This window comes from Populus nigra, chromosome 2 (genome assembly GCF_951802175.1).
Source record: "Populus nigra chromosome 2, ddPopNigr1.1, whole genome shotgun sequence".
In the NCBI taxonomy this organism is placed as follows: domain Eukaryota; kingdom Viridiplantae; phylum Streptophyta; class Magnoliopsida; order Malpighiales; family Salicaceae; genus Populus; species Populus nigra.
The window spans coordinates 40721479-40747185 of NC_084853.1; the positions used below are offsets into that span (position 1 = coordinate 40721479).

Below are 25707 nucleotides of genomic sequence, written 5' to 3' on the forward strand. Positions count from 1 at the left end.
TTGAAGGCCATGGCGATCTTGGCTAGGGTCGAAACTAACAAGGCATTATATATGGAAAACCAGAAAACCATTTATTCCCCTGCGGGTTCTTCGAACTTTGCACCCCTTGTTGAGCAGCCTCATACAAAACAGTGGACCTTTTTCACCATGCATATGAGAGGTGCCTTAGGAAATGAAATTAGCAGGCGCTGTTTTAGCTACTCTTCGGCAACCACTTCATTTGCCTGTACGCGTGTTGGTGATTCACACAAATGAATTGGAGAAGATTGACGTTACCACCATCTAGTTCTTAACCCGTGGAGTTACTTGTTGCTGAATATATTGTGAAATTGATTTTAAAGTGGGCATATATAAACCAACCAAATGACATTCAATCTTCAACGCATATATAAGATAATATAATGGGCTACGTCAACCAAGAATACTAGACTCAAGGAGATTCATATACGCTGGGAAATGAACAAAGTAAAACTCTAGAGTATCCAAGATGCTGTTTTTCTGTCCTAAGTAACTGGGCGGAGCACAGTTCTATGCACTTGCATAACCATGTGCATGGATCAATAGTTAAGATTCTTGATCCATAATTAAGAATGCGGCCGTAAGGCTAATTTACTACTCAAAGTCCACTTCCGTGTGTCAACTATTAAAACTTGGGAAGGCATTCCTGAAGTTTGCAGCAATCCTTCCCGCATATGCTTTGACAATGGTTACAACATGAAATGATGGATTCCATCCTTTCAAATGGGTCTGCACCACATTTGCTCGCAGAAACTTTTTACACTCAGATTGATTTATCCAGTTCCACTATTTACAAACAGCTACCCGTCAACTATTCCTATCCCATGTCACTCCGTTGACGCTAGCTTCTCCTCGTCTACCTCAAAAGCCTTCCTTGCTTGCTTTAGCTCCTCTTGCATAGACAGCAACTCCGTACAACGGTTGAGCTTCGGAGGATCCTGCAGGTCAAAGATTTGGTTTGGTCTAAGTACAAACATATTAAAGCCAGAACTATTATGACTGCATATGAAGTTTGTAGGACATGTAAGGCAGGAAAAGCATGGTAGAGATGGCTGTCCGAGAGATCAATAAAGTTGCTCTTGAAAGCCAGGTGTTAATAGGAATAGCAGAGTTCAAATTCTACTACATACAAGCAGTGATAAATCACCAGTATGTTGTGCTATTATGTAGATGTGTTATAACAGTTAAAATCCACTAAGTCCTGCAGGGTTTAATTATGGGAGGTGTTCTCCTCCGCCATTGCCCATCCTGCTATATATATATATATATATATATATATATATATATATAGCATGGTTTTCCCTTTTTATTTCAGTGACATGGAACTAGGTAACTCTTGGTGTGCACCAGTTAACAACATGCGCCCAGTTAACTCTTGACAGGCAAAAGAACAATGAAAAATTTGATTCACAGACTTTCCTAAAACATGACAGAAGCAAAATTCTTTGCTGAAAGTACCTTGCGAATTAGAAACAAAAAATCCTCAACTGAAAGCTTTCCCCTCTTTGATCCGATTTCTTGGGCTTTATGTGCCTGCAAAAAAAGAAGTTGCATATGGACATGATATTAAGATAGCATCTTGCTAAAGGGGGACAAAATTACTAACCTAAACAGATGCTTACCATATCCGTAACATATTCCACAACAATATCCTCCACAAGTGCCACTGTCTCTGGGAGAGGCTGCTTAAGCAGCAGAAGATATGTAAGTATATTCAATTGCAGACCAAACTAACTGATTTTTTCTCAGAGATGTTTGATATCAATGACAAGAGAGTTCCTCAGCAGTTATCCCACTATTATTGATGAGACTGTTATCTACTTGCAGCAAGTACGGAAAAGGTCTGCCCATAATAAATAATCTCTTGAAAATGGTAATTTTAAGTTATTACTATTTAATGCAATGGATTCATGAGCCTATCAAGCAATTAGAAAAGGCCTCTAAGAAAGTTATTTTAACCAGATCCCCCACTCCTTTAAGGTGACAGATTGATTATGCTGCAACTCATACGTTCGAGTATATTGCCTTCAAAGGTCCAGGTTGGTTTAAAACACTTTTCTTCCAAAATGTTGTGCGCTACCATACGGTAATTTGAGAGAGGATGGAAAGTAATTTTACAAACTTTTCACGTTAGATTCAGGAGAGTGCATTGCAAGTTATATAGCCAGTAGATCATCACTAAACAATTTTAGCAAAATGCATAGCAATACCAAACAGTTATCGCTCTGTTGTTACCTGGAGAAAACCTCATTCCATCAATGAAAACTATATTATGGTGATAAGATAGCAACACTTACATTTGGATCATCGCCAAAACCATACATCATGTGCTGCACTGTGAGAAAAAAAAAAGTAGAAAATTAACAAAAAATCCACGAGAAAACTTGCATAAAGGAAGTCATTTCACTCGCTTACAGTCTTTCTGAAACATCCCCCGCTTTCGCTTAAATGAAGTTTCCGAAGGCTGTGAAGAAGACCCAGCTTTCGATTTCGATGAGGATCCTGTAGAGGAGTTGTTCATCTTCTATTCCAAGTAATTTCCTATCAAATGTCTCACAGTTTATCTTCAATGACCAATCAGATTTATGCTGCAAATATGCAAAAACAATAAGGCATAGGCACACGAGAGACATGTCGCGTCTAACATAACATAACCTAATTTAACATTGTTGAAAGAGGAATGCTAGTGGCAGTGATTGGGACAACCGCTAGTATCACTCGCTTTAAGAATAAAACACATCGACAACAATTTCACTGGGAACCAGCTTGCAACGCTCAAAACCCAGTTGTAGTGGCCTTTTTTTTGTTCCATTTTTGAATAGTGAAATCTTAGTGATTGCTTCAAAAACTTGTAGAACCAGTGAAAATACAAAGAGCAGCAAACTTTCACCTCCAGCTGCAGAATCTCCCCTCGTGAACTGGTTTAAGCATATGATCGAACACTTAAAGGGCTTTTTAAGAAGCAAGGCTTAAAACCATATTGCATTGCAACCCTATTAGAAAAAATCGAAAACAAAGATCGAAACTGAGCAACAATAGTTAAGGTAGAAAAGAGTGACCCATCCATCCATTCGCAGAAATATGAATCAGGCTAATTAAATTTATTTTAAACTTAGAACAGCCTCAATCAAACACTACACATAAACCCCAAATATCAAACTAGGATAACACAAGATTAAACTTATTAATTATTATTTAATGAAGAAAATATACCTCAACAAAATGGGATTTTCAAAGATCTTAAAAGAAACCCTCTCGAGAAAAACAAGATTAATAGGGAGAGATTTTTGGGTCTGAGACAACAGCTGCTGACCAAGTGTGGAGCCAGAAAGGAGAAAAGGAGAGACGATAAGAATTATCATACACTAGGGATGGCAGTTTATTACCAACCAGATTTATATCCATTCGAACCGTATGAATGGGTTTTTTTAGGGGTAGTTTATTCGATGGACATTGAATATTGAGTATGGTATAGATGTTATCAAATTTTATCTGAAATTTGATAATATATATATATATATATATATATATTATTTTCAATATAATATACACATAATATTTATAATATATATAAATATTATTTCATTTTACATTAAATAACAAACAATACTCGAATAATTGAAATCTATATAAAAAAGGATCTCGTTAAATGAATCAAGTTGACCCGGGTCAATCTGTCAAAAACATGAACCAGATCATGAAATTATAATAACTCTATAAAAAAAATTAAAAAAATTTATAAAGCTCAATTTAAAAATATAAAAAAACAAAAATAAATAAATAAAGTTAACTTGAGTAAATATGCCAACTCGCAACTTGGGTCATAAAATTTGGACAACCTTATAGGAAGTAAAAAAAAAATATGAAATCTAATTTCCAACAATCAAATTTAAATGATGAAATATATATAAAAAAATCAATTAGAAATAACATAAAAAATAATTCAATTCAACCTTGGTTAATTTGATAAACCTCGACTTGGATTGTGATATTAAAATAATTCATAGAAAAAAATAAAAATAAAAATACAAAATCTCACTTTCAACAAATCTAATGTTGAAAGTTAAATCAAGAAGAATAAAAAAACTAAACCCATGATATTAATATATAACCCAATAAAAAATATCAAAAATAAAATTTATAAAATAATCTAATATCAAACTATAAAATTAAAAAAATAAAATAAAAATTGGGTTATGTAGGATAAATTTAATAAAAACTAAAACAAACACTATTATATTAAAAAGTATTTTACAAGTATGATTATAGTTATTTACCTATACCTTTTATTTTTTTGGTTAATAATAATATGATTATATTTTTTTAATTTATATTTATTTCTCAATTTACTGATTTCAGTTTTTTTATAATCATCAATGGCTATTTTTAATATATATTAGTGTATATAATTATCAAATAATTTTATTAAATAGAGGAGTCAAGTTTACAATTTATATTTAAAATCTCTCATAATTAAAAAAGAATACTTAACAACGCTCATCTACTCTCTTTTTTAACGTTAAAATTAAATCTGACATGACCGAGTCACGGACACCGGGCACTGGTTTATATCCAAATTACAATGGAATTACCATGTAGAAGTCACATCACCTCGTTAAAAAACTATATATTTTAAGATTTCTTTTAATAAAATTAATAAAACCATACTCTAGACGGTCCAATCTCGGTCAGGGCATCGAACACGTGTTCTCTCACGTGGAGGCTCCCACAAATCCCCCCGCTCCCGCCAGGGCACCAGAATTAAACAAAAAAATGAAATCTAAAATTCCCTCCCTAAAACAGCCCCCCCCACTTGATAATATTTCTCCACTCTTCTTCCTCCACAAGCTTTGCCTACAATTCGCACAGTGCAGAAACCTGTCTCTATCTGTATCTCTATCTTCCTCTCTTCTCTTTTGACTTGAGAGTCACTTCCTAGTCTTATAATAACACACTCTTCTTTCCTCTCTCCTTATATAATAAAATCTTCATTTCCCCTAATTTTATTAAATAAAAATCGAATCGAATCGAATTCAACTCGATTCAATGCTGGAAACAGATTCCCCTTCCAAAACGTTTCTCGGAGTTCGTTTCGTTCTCGTTGGTTTTGATCCCGTCAACAAATCCAAGGTTCTTCCTCTCTCTCTCTCTCTCTCTCTGAAATTATGGTTACTTCTTTTAATTGATTAAGAGGAAAATAGAAGAGAGTAAATTTTAATATTTGAAATGCGGTGCAGGTTAAATCAAAGCTTGTTGGTGGCGGCGGCATCGATGCTGTTCAGTATAGCGAGAATTGCACTCACGTCATTGTCGATAAAATAGTTTATGTGAGTCCTTAATAATTAATTGTTATTTTCGATTTTTTTTAACTGCTAAATTAGTTACTAGAATTTTTATCTAGCCAAGAAAATTTTCACTCTTTTCTTTATTTCATTTTTAAAAAAATGGTATTTCTTTATTTATTTTTATTTTGTTTAAATGTGTCGTAGGATGATCCTGTATGTGTTGGTGCAAGAAATGATGGAAAGACAGTTGTGACAGGATTATGGGTTGATCATAGTTTTGATATTGGGATGCCTGTTGATGCCACTTCTGTGAGTTTTTTTTTTTTTCCTATAATTTTGTTTCTAATCAAGGCCCAAAATTTAAGCTGTATGTCTTCGATTTTCTTAGTACTTTTTTTTTCACCTGTGATATTAATGATTAACTTTTTTCACAATAGATTATGTATCGACCACTTAGAGATTTGAATGGAATTCCGGGTGCCAAGAATTTAATTATGTGCTTGACTGGGTACCAACGCCAAGATCGAGATGACATTATGGTATGCGTTGCTCATTTTGTTAGCTTTCATGAGCATTTGGGAATGAAATGAAATCTTAAGGGTTTCCTGTTTTTCGTTCTCAGACTATGGTTGGTTTGATGGGGGCACAGTTTTCTAAGCCACTGGTGGCTAACAAAGTTACTCATCTCATCTGCTACAAATTTGAAGGTGTGGTTTTTGATCTTCACACGGTGAACACCATTATGAATGAACTTGGACTACGGTTCTTGTTGCATGTGTATAAGCAGTTCCTCTTTTACTTGTCTTAATCTGCTTTTGTTTAATACCAAAAGCAAACCAAGCATGGCAAGCTTGCTATACTCATTGCATAGCATTTAGCATGTTTTAATAATCTTACTACTACTTGCTGTTATTTTATCATTTGCTCCTATGGAGCTTTTCATACCTTGTTCTGGTATAGTGCGAGTGCCTAGCTAGACTAGATTTTTAATTAGATGCTCTCACTTTGTCTAGGTGAGAAGTATCTGCTTGCCAATAAAATGAAGAAGATAAAGCTTGTTAATCATCGTTGGTTGGAAGAAAGGTGAGTGTTCTTTATATATATATATGTTTTCTCAAGGATAGACCTCTGAGTTGGTTTTTTAGTTCTTTACACTTTGAAATAGATAAGTATCTCACATATTGAATGAATATCCTTCTGCAGCTTAAGAAATTGGGAGCTTCTTCCAGAAGACAATTATAGCAAGAGGTGAGGCATTCTAACTTGTCGGGTTAGTAGCATTCGACGTGATAAATTCAATATCACTATTTACTCCTTAACAATAACCGGTGCATAACTGCATATTGAGAGAGAAGAAACCTTGCATTGTTTTAGCCCATCTTATGGAGTTTGAATTCTATTAAGGAGTGATATGAATGATGCATTGAGATTGTCTGAGGTACTTTGTTTCTTTGATCAGATATTTCTTAACTTCAGAATTATGAGTAGAAAGTGATGGCATGATTCTTTGTTTCATTTTATGGACACTGTTACTTGAGCTTTATGTGCTCACTAAGTCCCAAGATGTTGAGTTTGGAGTTACTTATCACATATCAATGCTTGTACCTTGTGACTATATTGTTTCCAATATTGAATGGCTGGCTATTTGTCGGTTGAGATCTTTCACTCATTATATGTTTGCACAAAATAAGCATCTCAACGAATTGCATTGGTAGAAACAAATAGATCTATTACCTTTCCGTTTCCAAAAGAAAGAAGGAAAGCAAGAAATAGATATATGATGCATTCATTAGGAAGCTGAGGTTTTCTAATCTTTGATTGTTTGCTTAACTATCGTTTCATATACAAACACTTGGATCTAGTGTACATCCTGCTTAACCATTGCTCTATTTGAATAGTGGCTATGAGTTGGAAATGCTGGAAGTTGAGGCAAAAGACTCTGAGGATGAAGCTGAAGGCACCAGTGTGAAGCAACCAAGTTATGAAAATGCGGATAAGAGTCCTCAGAATTTAAAAGCTGGAACGTTTAAGGCTTGCGAAATGCCCAAAACTGGGGAAGTGCAGAAAATATCACATAATTTGAGTGAGCCTGAAGGTCTATCAAGCGTTGTCAATGCTAAAGATATCTTAGTAACTCCTGGCAAAAGGAGCAGAAATGATCATGCTTCAGGCTTTGATAATATTTGCGTTTCTGAGGTGCCTGGCCATCTGGATGTTGGTGGCTTCAAAGGTGCCACTTCCAATGACTTACCTGGTACACAAGGGAGAACTCCTATTTCTACAAGAACGAGTAAAGACTTGGAGTTTATTTCTATAAGTGTTGAAAGGCCTTCTCACTCTGATGCGAAGTATAGCACTACAAGTTACACAAGGAGAACTCCACAAATATCCCCATCATCAATCTTCTCTGGGAACTCGGGAAATATCAGAGGCTCTCCTAAAGTTGTCTTAGGTGAATCCGTCAATATGTCTTCTGCCAAAGCAGAATATGCAAAGGACATAACAAGCCCTTCTTGTGCTGAAATTCCTCGAAAAGGAATTGAATTACTTTATGAAGAAGCACCAGGAAGTAAGAAGCAAAAGACAGATGTTTCGTGTTCTAGCTCTAAATCACAGAAGATGAATCATGATGCACAGGCATATGTCACAGTGAGTCCATCAGCTACTTACACAAGTCAAGGTTTAGAACCAACACCTTTGGTGGATGGTCCGTCTAGGATTAATAACCGCTCTCCCCTCAGCAATGATGGCCACTCTGTGCATGATATGATTGGTATGAATGCTCAGCAGAACCCACATACCAATTTTTCAACAGCCAAGTCATCAAAATTTAGAAGGAACCCGTTCACAGAAGATGATGCTTTCCTTGAAAATATGATCTTGAAAACTGGAGAAAATGAGAACACAAATAAGAATACACCACAACCATCCTTCAGGGACTTGACAAAGGACATCTTGGTCAGCGGGCATGATAGTGGAGGTTTAGTTGTCGAAAGATCTGAACAGGTGATTGCAGAAGCAGGGGAGCCACAAAATTGGCAACAGGATGGAGGGGGTCCGTTTACACATAATAAGGGATTAGAGACAGATAAATCTGACATGCTTTCTAATTTGAACGTGCCTCAGGCAGGAAATGATAACTCCATTACCAAGCCAGCTAGGAAGAAGATGATTGCCAAGAAGACTTTGGGTTCTAGACCAAAACTGACGAGTAATGTGAGCCAGAAAGGTTCCATATACTTAAATGTAACTGATGCTCAAAATGATCGTACAGTTGGTATGGCTAAGGGAAAAGGGAGAGTGGAGAATAGGAGTTCCACTGATGCCACTGAGCTAGAGATATCCCCTGCAACTGTCAATGCTGCAGAAGCACAAGTGATGGAGACAGAACGTGCCACAAAATTGGGGGATAAGTTGGGAGGTAACGCTGTGGATAAGATTGGCTTTGCGGATGATGAAACTGAGGCTCCAGAGGAGGAAGATGAATGTGAAATTTTGCACAATGACGAGCAGATTGATGTGATTGATTTGTCAAATAAAGCAGATAATAAGACAGGAATGAAATTGGAAGCAGATAATTCTGCAGCTAACATGTGTGATGGTCCAGCAGAAGGAAATAATGCAATTGAAATACAAAAGAGAGACGGATCAACCTTGAAAGAAGGTTTTGTAAAAGGAAAAGGAAGCAGAGGCAAGAAACAGCCTTCTGGTAAGACGAAGACCAAGACTGTTACTTCGGTTGTTAAAAAAGCTGAGTCTAAGAAAGTTCTGGACGAGGAAGAGAATCTTAATGGAAAGAACATTGAGGAGAATGCTGCAGAAAAGGAAAGCACTGAGCCATGTCCTGCAGGTCAAGCTAAAAGTAAAACTGTATCTAGGAAAAAGTCCAAGAACCCCGTGGAAGCTGAAAAGGAGAATAAGCCTGCTGTTGATGGAGATAAATATGCAAGTCTAGATGATAAGCATGTTGGGGAAACAGCTGCTAATGCAAGTAAAACACCAACGAAGTTTAATCAAAAGGTTAGTAAAAGTAATCCTGGTTCTACACCAGGAAGAGAAGTTACAAAGCAACTGAAAACTGAACCGCTATGGTTTATATTGAGTGGGAATAGGATGCAAAGAAAGGAGCATCAGCAAGTTATTAGGCGTTTGAAAGGAAAATTCTGCAGAGATTCTCATCAATGGTCATATCAGGCAACACACTTCATAGCTCCAGACCCAATTCGCAGGACAGAGAAGTTTTTTGCTGCTGCAGCATCTGGAAGGTGCAGTTCATTGTGCTTAATGTCTGAAGTTTGAGTTTTGAAACTAATATTTAAGAAAACCTCTATCAAGATTCTTATCTCTGACATCGCGATGCGATCCATTTTTCATTTTGCTGGTGCTAAACTATGTAATTCCTCTTTTTTCTCCTGAGAAATTTTTTTATATATGCGTGTTTGTTTTTTCCTGTTAAGATGAAAAGTCGCTGAATGAGTTTTGTTATGGACTATCTATAATTCTATGAGCCATCTGTCCAAACTGATAGATATCCATTTAATGCAGGTGGATTCTTAGGTCGGATTATCTAACTGCTTGTGGTCAGGCAGGGAGGTTCTTGGCAGAGGAATCTTATGAATGGCACAAGAATAGCCTTAGTGAAGATGGAACAATTAATTTAGAAGCTCCAAGGAAGTGGCGGCTGTTAAGGGAGAGAACAGGTCACGGAGCCTTCTATGGAATGCATATTATCATTTATGGAGAATGCATTACACCACCTTTGGTATGTTTTCTTAACTGCTCTTTTTCCAACACATGCTGCATAAGCTTTCTTTCTTAGGGTCTTGGATTTCCCTGAACGATACTTATCGGCTGTTTATTATTTTTAATTGATCAATTATCTAATATCCATGATTTGACACGGTTTGCATCTTCCTGCTCAACAAACAGGATACTCTGAAACGAGTAGTGAAGGCGGGGGATGGTACCATCTTAGCAACCTCTCCTCCTTACACCCGCTTTCTTACATCTGGAGTTGACTATGCTATTGTCAGCCCTGGCATAACACGTGTAGATATGTGGGTTCAAGAGTTCTTAAGACATAAGATACCCTGCATTGTTGCTGATTACTTGGTGGAGTATGTCTGCAAGCCTGGGTACTCTCTTGAGAGACATGTACTGTACAATACCAATGACTGGGCAGAGAAGTCATTTTCCAACCTTTTGAGCAAGGCGGAAGAGATTGTTGAGGATTGTGATAGTGGTGATGATATAGCCTGTGAAGTTTGTGGTTCTCGAGATAGAGGGGAAGTGATGCTGATATGCAGCGATGAAAGTGGTTCTGTTGGATGTGGGGTTGGGATGCATATAGACTGCTGCGATCCTCCACTTGAAAGTATACCAGAGGAGGATTGGTTTTGTCCGAAGTGTAGCGGAAGCAGTAAGAGAACCAGCCCCAGGAAGAAAAGGATAAAAAAGACACTTCACTAAAGGCCAATTGTTTCTTAACATAGAAGATGTCTGCATTTAACATAGTTTGCTGCGACCAAACGTGTAGAATTTACTATATTATTCTCATGTCTATGTAGTAGATTTGTATAACAACCTTGTTAGAATGGCAAGGTGATTATAGGACATATCGAACTTCTGTTCAAGACCTGATGTATTTATTCAGAAATTGATTCTTTGTAGGTCGCAAGACATGTTTTATTTTATATTCGTTTAGATATTATTCTTGATGCAAGCAAATTTCATGAGTAATCCTGTTGGTGATCGGGATATCTTCTACAAGATTGATCCTGTAATTGTTATAGGAGTGGGGCAGGGCATTGCAAACTGCGCGGAGATACGCATCATTCGCTATTGATGGACGCATCACCATGATCCTGTATCTTCTCTTTCAATTGATATGCATTTTGATTTCTGAGTTTTTCTCATCTTGTTGAACTGCCAAATGACAGTCTTCGTACATGAACTTGAGGGTTGCACGTTCTTCTTTCTCGATTTCACCATGACAGGAGGCCTGTTTCAAGCTCTGCCCCTTTTTTTGTTCAAGTTCTTTTCCATGTCAATCTTTGAACTCCACGAATCAACTCTCAAGCATTATTTTGATGGGCTTGGGTCTTACTGTAATCTAAATTTAGCCACATATCTGGCCCATCTAGGGAAGTTTGCCGGTAATGCTTGGAGAGTTAAATCCCTTGCAAAATTCTTCTTAAAAAAGTGGGAAAAGGGAAAACTGAGAATTAGAAGACACTGCACCTTGACAGGGGGGGGATTGGGATTTGGGCCTTCAAGCAGTCATCGTCTGCGCATAATTGGGGACATGTCATTTGAAAAGCAGAGTAATATTTAGCCATAAACCTTTGCTGTGACTTCAAGCTTTGCTAATTTTTGGAACCCCACGCTACGAAGAGAAAAATAGTATTAAAAAAAATAAAATCAAACAAAAGTTTTATACTTGGCTTAAAACACACTCTATCGTAAAGGCGTTTTTGTAGTGTAGGTCAAACGCTAGTTTCTTTACACAATGTGTTGTATGGAAGTTGATTGATTCTATAACCTGAAATCATGATTAGAATAGAATTTGTTGCAGATGATCAGACATTTAATACCACGCTAAAAATAATAATGGAAAGAAAAGAAAAATTAAAAAGAGTTTTTTTTAAAAATAATTTTTTATGTTTTAAATTAATTTGTTTAATGTTTTTATATTATTTTGATGTAGTAATATAAAAAATAAATTTAAAAAAAATAAAAAACATATTATTTTTACTTGTAAAAATTATTTTAAAAAATAATTATTATCAAAATTCTAAACAACACTTTTGAGTAAAACAAACTCTTATTTCAGGCCTCGTGCCATGGTCCTATGCATTGAAAAAGTTGCTACATGAACGCATATTCATAAAACGTGGCTACTTTGCTTGTTTCATGAAGCCCATATCATGACTATCACTAGTTAGTGCTCCTTTAGATAACTTCTTTCAAAAAATAAAAAGATTTGTGGACTATTTTCTTTAAATCCAAAGAAAATAAGATTATTATAAAAAAAAACAAAAGACTAAATTTATAAAATAAAATTCTTGAGAATTTAAGATTTATTTAATATAATAAAATGTATTACCAAATATCTCAATCAAACAAAAAAATATACAAGTAAAAGTAAGAAAGGCAGAGCACACGAACAAAAACATTGGATCTTAATTTATATTTATAGTTTTTATAATCAAGAATATAATATAAGTTGTTCTTTCTTGAAAATATATTAAAATATTTTTTATCTTTTAAAATTTATTTTTACTTTTAAAGCATCAAAACAATCCAAAAAACAATAAAAAGTTTAATTTAAAATAAAATAAAAATTCAAATTTAAAAAGCAACACTCTAACTAAATATCTATAAACAAAGAAGCCTTGGTTTCCCATTCTGACAGGGAAAGAAAAAGAAAAGGAAAAGACATGATAGCATCACATGGTGCCCCTGACATCATCATATCTGGCCACGACCTCTCCTCTTTCCGATGTCCCCAACATTCAAACATCACGTGTTTATTCTAACTAAACCCTTCTTTTTCCAGGCTAATCCCATATTCAACCCACTCACTCTTCACACTCTCCCTTTTACCCTCAGGACATTCCCCTCCTCTGCCCCCAAATACACCCGACATCAGAGGGTGCTGTGGTCTTTGTACAGAATATCATGAGTTTAATCTGTACAGCTTGAGGGGGGTTAAGGTTTAAAAAAACATCTCATGCTAGAGACTAGCTAGAGAGATGCACCCTGTGAGGTCTCTGACGACTTTAATTATTTAATCATTAAAATACATTAAGAAAATGATCGGATGGGCACCCTGTGCTGTGAGGATTCGGGCAGAACCCCTTTCTTCCGCCATAAGAAAATAAATAATGTTTGAAAGGAGTATATTTTGCATGATAGAAACAAAAATTGAATATTGCAGAGAACATGTCAGAGGAGCATCCGAGAATTACAAGGACCTTTTAATTAAAAAAAAAACAGCATGGTTTACTAAAAGTTTCTTTTTTAAAAAATGAATTACAAGCCTCGAGGTAGAATAGAATGCTACTCAATGTTTCTTAATATATAACACTTATTAAATGATTATTGCTTTATTATAAATGATGAGTGCTGATGAAAATTTGTTAGATTTATTTTTTTATTACGAGAGGCTCGGGGAGCAATATTTATATCTTGTAAAGGTGTCAATGAGATAGCACATGTCCTGGCTATTAATATACTTGATTCGTGTCGTACTAAGCTTCAGGAGGTTAGGAGATCGAGCGTCTATAAACAACCTTAACAGAAGATGAGATCACTTATACTAAATGTTTCCGAAACATGAAGTTAGGGAGACAGGCTCGTCCATGAGCATTTTAGGCTCATCTACAAGCTCAAGCTCATTTATTTTTGATGCTGATCTTTACATAGGCATTACATACCTGTTTTTAAGTTGAATGAGTTAGGGTTTTGTCTACGAGTGCTCTCCAAGCTTGTCCAAGAAATATGATGATTTTTAGATACCGTTAGATTGTATACTTTAATGTTTCAGAAAGAATTATAAACTCAATAAATTCAATTTTTTTTAAAAAAACTGCCAATTAATGGCTATTTCCCTGCCTTGGCTGCCCTAGCTACCTTCATAGTACGTTCTAGGCACAATTTGTATACATGGCATTGTCTCTAATTAATTTATAATTAACGAGCAGTTGTTTATGTGTAAGTCACGCGAAGGAGCTGTACTGATACTGAATAATCACACCCTTTTTGCTATCATCCATTTTAATTACAGATAGAAGAAGTGTCATAAAATTCATCGGATACATCATAGTACTGTACAGGTTCAGAGCAAGTTCTACACATCCCATGCAATACCATGCATGAAATAATTGAGACTTCATTAAGAGTTAACGAGTGAGAGAGAAATATTAGCCAGTAGTGCTGGATTTAAATCGTATTTTGACTAATTAATTACATATTGCAGTGCTCGAAATCATAGCGATCATTTTGGACGAGGGGTTGTAAGGGTGGAAAGATTAAAGTTGTTGAGTAGCGTGGAAGGACGAAGGGGAAAAGCCATTTTATCAGGATAAAAGAAGCTCTCAGATCACTTGCAAGGAAAGACAGAGAGAGCACTTTTGACTATTTGAGTGCTTTGGTAGGTTTGGGAGCTCTTTTTTTCTTCTGCTTAAAAGTGAACAGAGGGAATATCACAGATATAATGTGCCGACTTCTGCCATTTGTGTTCATGGTTAACAAGGCACACATTATATTAATATGGTCATCCAGCTAATATCATGTTTAATTTTATTCCTCTCTTTTTCTTGGTCATGATTTGCATGGAAATTAAGACCATGCATGCACTATATATGAAGCTAATTAGAAATATTTTTTCGTCAATAATTGAGGGTAATCGTCGTTCAAATTTAGAGCAGACAGTCTTTCTTAATCGTAAACTTCACTCATCTTAGGTATGAACGAGATTAGAAAGATATTTGATTATTTAGTTTTCAGTTCAAATAATAATATTGCTAATCTGTTTTCTTAATCTTAAATATTTCCCACAGTAAGAACACCCTATAGTAGTGGCAAGTACTTGAATGGCAGTAACAGCTACGAGAAATGTTTTAACCCAGTATTTCTTTGGGAATTTTCTACCCCCGTGTGCTAGTTTAGTAAAAAAAAAATTATTGTGCTGGTATGGCGAGAAATTACTGTATTTCTTTGGATGAAATAGGAATCCAAACATAATGATGCCACCTTTTAATGTAACATAAATCTCAAACCATTTCAACAAATCAACAAGTTACTCCTGATATGATCCAAGGTTTATTTATATATAATCGAAACATAAAAATTATTAATTTGATATTTTCATAATTGAAAAGAGGTTAGCCAAACATGCCCTAAATTTAACTGACAGCAACCATCTTAAGAGTCCACTCCTCGCAGAGACATAAAAGGCCAATCACCATCATCGCTCCACACTTCGCTTCAGCCAGTCATTATTTGTACACTTTGGATACAAATGTGTGGAAACCAGAGCCCAAAGCAGGAATTATGCAAAGTGTACGTTGAATTGACATATCCTTTCCAAGCCAACTTATTTTTCTTACCTTGAGTGTTGATGACCCCTCTCTTTCGTTGTATCAGCCAGTCCTGAAAAAAACCTGACTGTCCCTTTTCCGTTGGGAGATACTTGACATGGTCCCTTTTCTGCTGCAGTTTCCACCATCAGGATAGGGCCATGACTTTATAATAAGTTGCATTCAAAGCCATAAAACTCACAAAGGGTGCTCCAAAACCAATAGGATTATTGCACACACTCCTTGGTTACAGGGTTTTTTTTCACCAACCCAATGGATAAAGGAAAACCTTATGTGGCATTGCCAAGTTAATGAAATCTAGTGCAATGTCAGATGTGTCAGTTTATGGATAAACTAACAAGGGAAAATTAAATGCAACAGATCAGACACCAGAGAGAAGCCAAAGCCAGCTTCTCAGCATCCAAGGCTACACGTGGGTACCAAAACCCATCTTTTCCGCATCCAAAAGAGTTGAAACAAGAGTGAATGAGAAAACACCAGTACTAATGCAATTCCAAACTTAACCTAAGCAGTAAAGCATATAGATCCATAAATAGAAAATTCGGTACTGGAAATTCTGTACAAGTAGTAGTAGTAGAAGCGCAATTAAGAAAGAACACAAGGGGGACAAAATTTTCCGGCTGCCTAAATTTATGTCTGTTTGTACAAAACGAACCAGAGATTTCCACTACCGGTAACATCTCAAGAAACTTGTTTATAGCAACCAATTATTTAGCAGCTCAATGCCTCGAATTTCATTGGGATTGGACGGCTAAACCCACCTTGTGATAGCAAATTCCCGACTGCAGCAAGGTCGCGGCAAAACACCCCTTGAAAGACAGGTGCAGCGGTGCTCCCTGCAGATGCAGATGACACTTTATTGTCATTCCAATTGATCCTATCAGAACCAGAAATCTCCACAGCAGATGGGTTCGATTGCATTTTGGCATTTTGTGTTGTTTGTTGTGCTTGAATTGCTGCTGCTTGAGCTGCTTGCAAAGCAGCTGCAGCTTTCTTTCTTTGCTTCTCTCCAACCTCTTCATCCATGATTGTTGACATCACGTTAGAATAACCCTTTTGAAGCAATCTATAGAGCAACAAGGCAGACATTTTTGCACGGTCTTTTACTGAATCAAGATCCCTATCATCTGCAAACTCGCACCTCTCAATAAAATTTATAGATTTGTCAGGCTTGTGCCTCAAACTCAATAATAAATGAGCTCTCTCTAATTCGGATCTCGAACACCCACGCCTCAATCCAATCAAAGCATAATAATCAACATTTCCAGTCTCCCCAGAAGCAACTCTCTGCTTCAATTCTTGAATCTTGGTAGACAATGCACAAAGTTTACCTGGAATCTCCCTGTACCCAACATTATGCCGCTTCCAAGCAGGACCTGGTAGCTTCCTGTCCCGCAGGATTGAATTATACAATAGTTTCAAGTGCTCCAGATCATGTAAACAATCAGGCAAGCAGCGTATTGTTTCTAGAAGAGAAGCTCTTGTATCAAGTGCCTGAATGCAGGTGGGGTCTAAAGCTAAAGTCTTGTTGCAATCAGCAATGGACTCTGCAATTCTTCCTGATGCTTTATATGCAAAAGCTCTATGCATATAGCATTCAGCAAGGAATCCCTGTGGAGCCCCACGTCGGCCTTCCACGATCTTGGTGAAGTGGCGGATGGCCTCAGAGAAAAGGCCAGCGTGCAGGGCTGCCAAAGCGGCTGTGCGGCGGCGAAGAAGGAGCTTGATGTGGGCAAGGAGTTGTGGGATGCTTTCGGATTCGGTTAAATTTCTCGGTGGGGTCGGTGGGGCTGTCGATGTGGATATATCACTAGAGACTGGAAAGTTGGAGAAAGAGAAGCTGTCCTCTGACCAAGAAATGCTTTCACGGCGGAATGCAGCAGTTGTCAGGCGTTTTCCGGTCTGGAGAAGCACCATGGCATCCTCCATTAGACCTAGATGGCAACAAGCTTGACCTAAAACCAAGTACCTGTAACAATATTGGATAATGATCGAGTTAGTAATTTTTTTTCATTTTCAAGTTATTAACCTGTTTGACTGGTAGATTTTGGAGTGTTTTACCAAACTAATCAAGACCTCAAGTTATAATTCAACTCCGGTTTTTTAATCAGTCAATTATAAAAGAAAATACTAATTAATTGCAATCGATTACAACCTAGTAAAATAGAATAGAATAAATACTATAATGATTTAGGCAAATGCACAGCTAGCCATCGTGGTTTTTTTCTACTTTTGACCTCAAAAGATGACCAAATCATGTTAAAACATGGCAAGCCGTGTGCCATTCATTAGATTAGCCTTTATGAGAAAAGATAACATTTTCTTTGGGAGAATCAGTCAAGTTCCGAGAAAAAGAAAACACCTTTGTTAAGGAGGTTAAAAGTTAAAACAAATTCACTTATGGCTACCACCTCCGTGTCCTAGAAGAAAAAAAAAGATAGGGAAGAAAAAAACATGGCTGCCTGTGCATTTACTCAAACCAAATAGAAACATATTCACCGATCTAGACAATAAATAACGTCATTGAGAGTTAAACCGGACACTACAATGTTAAAAACGAAACAGAGACCGAGGAATTTACCTCCATTGCCCTTCTTTATCGCAGTTTTTACAGAGTCCGGCCATCACTTTCTTCTTCAGGTCGGAAACAGAAAAACACTTGAAACTTGGATCAGTTTTCTCAGAAGGCAACAAGTTAACTCGCTCTCTTGAAAGCTGTTGGGAAGAGCTATCAGAAGCAGAAATTGAGCCCGAATCGTCGTTTGCCATTTTAAGGCTAGGAATGTAGTCCTGAAGCATATCAGCCACGTCCTTGAATCGCCTAAGATAAAGCAAAGATCTTGCTTTGAGCTCTAGAGCCACTTCAAAGCGAGGAGATAGTGCAAGTGCCGCGTCTAGAAGGTTAAGAGCGGACGCAATCTCGCTCTTTTCTTGGCTTGCAATCAGGTTTCTTGCATCCTTAATGTACTTGTCCACAATCTGTATTATCACACCAAAGTACACGCATTACAACATTAACTTTCACACGAGGAATATATATGATGAAGGGGGAAAAAAGACCTCAAATGAGAAGAACCCATTTGAGAAAGAGATCAAATCAAGCGTAATAAATGAAATGTAAAGCCAATTACAATGTCAAACAGAGATCCTCTTGATCAAGAGTCAGGGTGTTAACCATTACCTTTCGGTTGCTAAGCCACCAGTGCTTCTTTTCATTCCCACTAAGACAAGGAGAAGTAGAGGTGGTCATGGTTGTTATTTTACTAGTTGAAGAAGAAGAATCAACCATCAACAACTCCCTCTCTCTTTCTAAGTCAGGCTCTCTCTATCTCTCTCAAAGCACATATATTTTTTTTGGTTGTAAAATATAAAGGAGAAGAGATATATATAGCAAGGGAATGAAATAGAGAGAGGGAAAATGGGAACAGAGTGGAGAGAGGGAGGGAGAGGGAGGGTTGATCTTTGGATTTAAAATCTTTTTTGTGTTTCAAGCGTATTGTAAAATAAGATAGAGAAGCTCGGCTGGTTTATAGCTACGAGAGAGAGAGAGAGAGAGAGAGGCCCTGGCCTGGCCTTCAAGGAAAAGAAAAAAATATTTTGCCAGCTTTGACCTCAGAGAAAGCTTTGATCCTTCAACTTCATAGCTGGCACCCCACCAAGAGATTCTCTCTCTCTTCATTATGGCTATGTGACCTATAACACTATATGCATTACCCTATATATTTTTTTTAAAAAAAAAACAAAGCAATTTTATAACGAATTTTTAATCTAAAATTTGTCAACCATTAATTCCACTTCAATGTATTTTTAACTTAAATAGTTGTTGTTTTTTTAATATTATCAAAGAAATCATAGATTTAATTTTTAATAAAATTATAAACATTGAATTTATTTAAATTCAATATAGAAAGAGATCACAGCCTACCACACCTTCTTCCTCTCCTTTAACAGTTTTTTTTTCAAAATTATTTTATCTTTTATTTTTTAAAAATTATTTTTTTATTTTTAAATTATTTTAATATGATAATGCAAAAAAATTATTTTTAATGTATTTCCATTTATAAAAAAATAATAATTTTAAAAACAATCATTATTACAATATATTATGAATGTTTATTAAGTATTATATTCGTTGTTGTTATATTTGAATGTATTTTAAAATTGTGTTTAGTTTAATTAAAATATTAAATTGATATCAAATGGTGATTTTATATAATATTGATGTATTATATTAAAAATAAAAATATTTTAATATATTTAAAAAAGATTACTGTGTAAAATTATAATTCACACCATAATCCTATAAAGAAAAATTGTCAACTGGGTGTAAACGGTGATGTTCATGATTGTTACAGGGTATAGACGGTCACCCATCACGGGTCCTCCGTCCTCGGGTTCGACTACAGGGGGGTTGAAAGAAAGGATGAGAAGCCAACAAATTGCCCCAAAAGGTAAGCAAGTAAAGATGGTGTAAAATCTCTACAGTTATTTATTTTTGTTCTCCTTCGATGTACCCATTTGCCCTCTTGTCCTGAAGAAACCTCAGGGAGAGCTCTTTTTTTATTATTTTTTTTCGTTCAATGAATTTATTATATACCTACCAAAAATGGACCAAATAGGTGTTGGCCTTCACAGTTTCTACAGCGGTACCGTATTGCAGATTTACCAGCGGATTCTTTTAACTAATGCCTGAGAAAGTGGTCGATTGCAGTAGTTACAGGCAATCGGCAAGATCGACCATGCCGGAGCTTCCTGGCTCTTCCAATCTGTATTTTACTGTGTCCTCCATGCTCATATTAGCACTCTCAATGCTCTGTATTTGGTTCGTTTCTTGTTTTTGCAATGCAAAAATAATGATCAGAGCACTAGTTCGTTGCTGCACTTATTAGGCAATTCCCCTCTCCGCGACATCAATCCATCATATTTATGATAGTTTTCAGCCATGTTTAATTGAATATGAGGAAGCCACTTACATTTTTCTCGCCACCAAACATTTTTATTGGTTTTATTAACTTTATTCTCTGTTGTGTTTGGAAACTCAGTTTAAATTATATTTTATAAATATTTTATGTTTTTAAATAGTTTTAATTTACTGAAGTTAAAAAAATAAATAATCTGTCTTGTTTGCAAACGGGATCGCACTAACTGAGGGGGGATTAGAAAGATGGCAGGTGTTTGATGGCAATTATTTGAAGAGCGAGGAGGAACTAGTGGTGCTGCTGAAGCGTCCTTGTAAGGAGGAGAAGGTGACTGACTCTTCTCTCGCAAGGCACGGGAATAATGCTTTTCTTGAGGGGCTTCGCTTTGCTTTTTATTTCACTCACATTGATTAATGAATGCACATGAATATGGATAGCAGCCAGATGGGTTTGTCCTAAAGGCTCCTTCCCTTGGACCCCGCCGCATCAGGCCCGCAATCCCTCCTGGTGGAGGACAGTTCCTACAAGCTTGGCGCCTACCCCAATTCTCGTGCCACGTCACCATGATTCGCCGCCTGTCTCCACGTGGCTTGCCTTGATGTCAGGTCCCACCTAGCAAGTGGACGCCTTCATTTTCCAGATTCAGCTAGATGTTGCAGACAAATGACATTGTCCTGCACTTTTGCTTTCGAGACCTCGAATTATTCAAAATCATGGAATATACGGATATCAATAAAAATTATTTTTTGTGTTTTTATTTAAAAATATTATTTTTAATATAAACATATTAAAACAATTTTAAAATATATAAAAAATCAAATTTTGGTGAAACTCTTGTTGAAACACCAACAAATTTAAACAGAAAAACGCACTTTATTTACCCAGAGGACAGAGTTTGAGTGAAAATTTATATTAGTTGTGTCAATTCGAACCAATGGAGACTTGAGGGCCCGTGCCCTAAGGTGCACTTGATATATCAGCTTTTTTTGTTTTCAAAGATCAATACCAAAAAAATAAAACAAAAGGCAAGAAAAAATGGATCCAACGTTGAGCCGTCCCTTGATTGTTTAGAAATCTATTATAGAATAGAATTAAAATTATATTTTACTTCCATCATCATAATCTTTCAATCAAGTTTCATAGGACAGCCCTCCAATTCCTATCTTCAATGTTAGAGAGAGAGAGAGAGAGATGGTAAAGCATAGGGGGGGATTCGCCATAAACCTTGGAGTCAGTTGAGTTATGATGATTTTCAAGAAGAACATGCTTTGCAACCTCAATCTAATAAATTTGAGAATCTGCTTCCAATCTAGCTGACTCGCAGGCCGTAACACGAGAGCTTTTATATATATATATATATATATATATATATATATATATATATATATAGAAAGAGGGGTCCTTGCCAAGTACGAGACTATTGCAGCTGGATATTTTTAGTTTGATTTGATTTTTATTAAAAAAATTAATTAAATTAAAAATAAAATTTATTCAAACCAATTAGTTTCGGTTTAGTTCGGTTTTTTAGAATAAAAACCAGTTCAAACCGGTTTGGCTTTGTTTTTTCTGGTTTGACTCGATTTTTTTCAATTTGAATTTAGTTTGGTTCGGTTTGGTTTTAGGCTTATAAAACCAAACCCGAACCCAACTGACCAGTTTTTTTAAAATTTTAATTAATTTTTTTTATTGTTCAATTTTTTTAATTATTTTTTTCTAATTTTCTCGATTTTTTATTTTTTTTCTCACCCGTAATAGCTAGTGACAAGAATTATTATACTTGGGTTTATTTTTACGAGAAATCATCCATATGACAGAGTCTCCCTCCCGAGTCCATAAATTTAATGGTTAAATTTTTTTAACGAAGTTTTTCATAAAATTAGAGCGTGTAACTAGTGTTGAAGGCACAAAACCAAATAAACTAAATTAATTGATTAGTGTGATGATGGTAATATAAAATAAAAATGAATTGAATTTTATTGTTTTTAAATATTTAAATTTAATTTATTTATTAATTGAATTCAAATTAAATATTATAATTAAATTTAATTACAATAAAGAATTGGTTTAGATAACATGTTAAAAGATTGTGACCCTTGTGTAGAGGTAAACCACCTAAAAAGAAAATATTCAATAGAAAAGTTTTGAATTGGGGTTTCCAAGAAATCTTTTTTTCAACATAATTTTGTGCTCATGTTTATTGTTTTTTTTTCCCATCTATATTAGTTTTTTTTTTCTAATTTGTTGATTTCTACTAGCAAGTCCGTTTGATTACTTGTTATTTGTTGATTGGTTTTTTTATTCAATTTTATTTTAACAACTTTATGTTTTTGCAAGGAAACTTATTTGAGGTGTATTTGAGGCTATATAAACTTTTAAACATGTTAGAAAAAAAAACCCTATCTAACTAAAAATAATAAAAGACATACAAGCCTCTAAATATGATTATAATTACATTACACTATAACATATACTAAATCGCTAGGTATTTCCCTGTAGCAATTCATGATAATTAATTCTTTTACCCCAATTTATTTTCTTTTTTCAATGGCAGCATTCTATACCTAATTTCATGATACACTTGTCAACATTTGTGAAGGAGAGACAAAGTTAAAAAAAAAGGACCGGAAAAATTTTGTAACACTCCGAGCCTTTTAATATAATTTATTCGTTTCTAATAACCAACTACAAGAAAATGGGGTAAATATTTTTTTTTAATTATGGTAGTAGAGAGAGAAAATAGTTGTTTACACTTATTTTAATAACAAAAAAAAATAATTTTGATATCAATAAGTTCATTTTAATAGATAGAGTTTATCCTATGTATTTTTTCCTTGACCTTTCCCAATTTAGTAGACCTGAGCCTAACAATAGTTTTGATTCTGAGTTTTTGGGTCAATTTATTAATGGTCTGAGATCATAAATATATTTTATAAGGTTTTTATATTTTTTTTAGTTTATTGGATAAAAATATAATTAAAAAATGCATTTGTTCTTCATCTAAAACATTACAGCTTGCCTTTTATCAATCTCTAGTCAGGACAAGTAACACGTCACTTGCTATTTATGTGTATATCAAAGTACCAAAAAAAAAAAAACTCAAAATATACAATTTTAATGTCTATCAAAAACATTCTAATAATCTATGTAAGAACAACAGCCGAAAAAAGAAATGCTATTCTCCTCTCGTGTCATTTAGGACCTACAAACGTTAATGGGGACACCCGGTGTTCTGTCGGGGTCTACAAGGCTTGGTTTTTTCCATCAACGTTGATATTGCAGCTCTTATACAGCTAAGGATTCCAGGTTGGAGAGCTTGGGGAACTTATTATTCTGAATGAAGATTATCCAAATTCTAGGTGGAGGAGATAATCAATAAGGTGGCAAAAAAATACGTGTTTAAAAATGTTTTTTTATTTGTAAATATATATAAAAAATATTTTTTAAAAAAATTATTTTTAATATCATCATTTTAAAACAATGTGAAAATATTAAAAAGAATAATTAAAAAAAAACAAATTAATTTTTTTTTTAAAAAAAACAATTTAGCCGCCAGTCCAGTTCAGGATCAATTCCATTCCATCTAAACTCATTTTCTTCCGATCATTTCTTTTTATTATTTATTATTTTTCCCGGCCAGGGCAGGTGTCTTCTGAGGACTGGAGTCCATGCTTGTTTTTATTTTGAAAGAAAAGGGGCCAGGAATAGCTAAAACTGATGGGATTGGCTGTCCGCTACAGATTCAACTTGAAGAGCATACGTGTAAAGCACGTGAACACATGCTGTGTCTCCATCATCATTCAAAATGGAACTGCCACGTATAAATTATATGGGTCCGTACATATATAGGGCATTAAACTTACTTGTATAACTGCTGGTCCTGTTTTCTTCTCTAAATTCTTTCGACTCCACCACGCATAACCACCACAGGCTGTCATTCCTTATAATTGGCAGTTATTAATTTATTTGCATATAATAGTTGTTAATGTTTAGATAGCGAAAACAGTATCAACAACTAACAGATCATAGTTCTTATTATGTTTATATTTATTTTCTTCGTATAATTGGGAGGTTCGATTAATTGAAAGAATCCATCACTTGGTTTAAACCTTCTTCTTCTTTTGGTCACTGCTAACCAAACTAATTAATTAGAAGGGTTATTGCCAAGGGAGAGTTGAGCACCTTCCCACCAATTAAGAGCTGGTTTGGTATTCTAGTAGCAATTATTTTTTGAATTATTTTTTATTTAGAAATATGTTAAAATAATTTTTTTATTTTTAAAAATTGATTTTTGATATCAACATATTAAAACGATATAAAAACATCAAAAATATATTTTTACTATCAAACAATCATCCCAACCAATAGCTTAAGCGGTTAGGTAAGATCCCAAAATATGATTTATATTATTCTCTAAAGCATCCCCTTAAGTGAAAGTCATTTGGACTTGAAACTTGTATAGACTCACATTACCTTGTGCGTAATTATTTTTTTTATTAAATAAATAATGATAATGAGATTCGAACTCATGACCGCTTGATCATTAAGGCTCTGATACTATATCGAAGAGTCATATCAACTCAATAGCTTAAACTATTAGGTAAAATCTCAAGATATAATTTATATTATTTTTTAACATTTAAATGTTAATATTTTTTTGTGATGTTATTCTACAAGCATTGATTAAATATACCTGAATAATGTTCTGGTTGTGCCACACGTATTAGGCGAGTTGAACAGAATTCAGCAGAGTTTATGAGATTAATAATTCAAGACATCTAGAAATTAGTTGTTGATCAAGGTTTTAATTTTTTTTTCCTAGCGAGTTCTTATAACACCTGACCTAATTTTTTGTCCTGTCATTTTTATTTATAAATATCGGATAAATAATGCGGCAAAGCCTTGATTTCAAGACTGGGACTCACAGCTATGACAATCATGGGCACTCACCTGGATAATCTAACAGTTCTACGTACAATCATCAGCAATTTAATTAGGTGCCTCTCTCGTGTTTCTTTTTCTCAAAAAATAAAAATAAGTCAAGTCATTCTCTTAGCAGTTGCTATCATTATGAAATATCAATAAATAATAATATAAATTATAAAATTTTATTTAATAATATAAATTTTTAAGTTAAATTTATATTTTAATATGATATCAAAATTTTAATGATCAAGTGGTCACAAGTTCAAATTTCATCACCCTTATTTATTTGATAAAAATTAAGTATAATGTAATATGATTCTGTGTAAGTTTCAAGTTTAAAAAGCTTTCACTTGAGAAGATATATTAAAGAATAATATAAATCATATCTTTAGACCTCACTTAATAATTTATACTTTTGAATTAAATTGGTTTTTTTTAACACAAACAAGCTATTTGCCA

The 25707-nt window shown here is 34.9% G+C and overlaps 3 protein-coding genes across 4 annotated transcripts; 1 reads left to right on the forward strand and 2 right to left on the reverse strand.

Annotated features, from left to right (window-relative positions):
• Window positions 1-608: 608 nt before the first annotated feature.
• Window positions 609-3461, reverse strand: LOC133681856 (transcription initiation factor TFIID subunit 13). 2 transcript variants are annotated; one of them, XM_062105026.1, is made up of 6 exons: window positions 3232-3461; window positions 2434-2559; window positions 2316-2353; window positions 1641-1700; window positions 1477-1551; window positions 609-956 (listed from the first exon to the last, which is right to left on the reverse strand). In XM_062105026.1, the coding sequence occupies exons 2-6, from the start codon at window positions 2537-2539 to the stop codon at window positions 846-848; spliced, it is 390 nt and encodes a 129-aa protein (XP_061961010.1). In that variant the 5' UTR covers window positions 2540-2559; window positions 3232-3461; the 3' UTR covers window positions 609-845. The 2 variants fall into 2 exon arrangements, with proteins under 2 accessions (XP_061961010.1, XP_061961009.1); XM_062105025.1 differs by having other exon boundaries at window positions 2434-2606; window positions 3232-3459.
• A 1378-nt stretch (window positions 3462-4839) lies between these two features.
• LOC133682134 (BRCT domain-containing protein At4g02110-like) lies at window positions 4840-11030 on the forward strand. The gene is made up of 10 exons (XM_062105400.1): window positions 4840-5148; window positions 5256-5345; window positions 5508-5612; window positions 5741-5842; window positions 5926-6010; window positions 6317-6386; window positions 6507-6551; window positions 7202-9568; window positions 9849-10065; window positions 10233-11030. Exons 1-10 carry the CDS (start codon window positions 5065-5067, stop codon window positions 10770-10772), a joined length of 3705 nt encoding a protein of 1234 aa, XP_061961384.1. The 5' UTR covers window positions 4840-5064; the 3' UTR covers window positions 10773-11030.
• A 4875-nt stretch (window positions 11031-15905) lies between these two features.
• LOC133681475 (uncharacterized) lies at window positions 15906-18959 on the reverse strand. The gene is made up of 3 exons (XM_062104526.1): window positions 18588-18959; window positions 17988-18385; window positions 15906-17375 (listed from the first exon to the last, which is right to left on the reverse strand). The coding sequence occupies exons 1-3, from the start codon at window positions 18693-18695 to the stop codon at window positions 16118-16120; spliced, it is 1764 nt and encodes a 587-aa protein (XP_061960510.1). The 5' UTR covers window positions 18696-18959; the 3' UTR covers window positions 15906-16117.
• Between the last annotated feature and the right edge of the window lie 6748 nt (window positions 18960-25707).

Excerpts from the sequence above, each read along its gene's own strand:
- LOC133681856 (XM_062105026.1), bottom strand. The coding sequence starts at position 2,539 with ATGAACAACTCCTCTACAGGATCCTCATCGAAATCGAAAGCTGGGTCT. Across the intron at positions 2,354-2,433 it reads GGGGATGTTTCAGAAAGACT|TGCAGCACATGATGTATGGT; the intron begins GTAAGCGAGTGA and ends TTTTTCTCACAG. Across the intron at positions 957-1,476 it reads TTTTGTTTCTAATTCGCAAG|GATCCTCCGAAGCTCAACCG; the intron begins GTACTTTCAGCA and ends TTTGACCTGCAG.
- LOC133682134 (XM_062105400.1), top strand. The coding sequence starts at position 5,065 with ATGCTGGAAACAGATTCCCCTTCCAAAACGTTTCTCGGAGTTCGTTTC. Across the intron at positions 5,149-5,255 it reads ATCCCGTCAACAAATCCAAG|GTTAAATCAAAGCTTGTTGG; the intron begins GTTCTTCCTCTC and ends AATGCGGTGCAG. Across the intron at positions 9,569-9,848 it reads GCTGCTGCAGCATCTGGAAG|GTGGATTCTTAGGTCGGATT; the intron begins GTGCAGTTCATT and ends CATTTAATGCAG.
- LOC133681475 (XM_062104526.1), bottom strand. The coding sequence starts at position 18,695 with ATGGTTGATTCTTCTTCTTCAACTAGTAAAATAACAACCATGACCACC. Across the intron at positions 18,386-18,587 it reads GGTGGCTTAGCAACCGAAAG|ATTGTGGACAAGTACATTAA; the intron begins GTAATGGTTAAC and ends GTGATAATACAG. Across the intron at positions 17,376-17,987 it reads GATAAAGAAGGGCAATGGAG|GTACTTGGTTTTAGGTCAAG; the intron begins GTAAATTCCTCG and ends ATATTGTTACAG.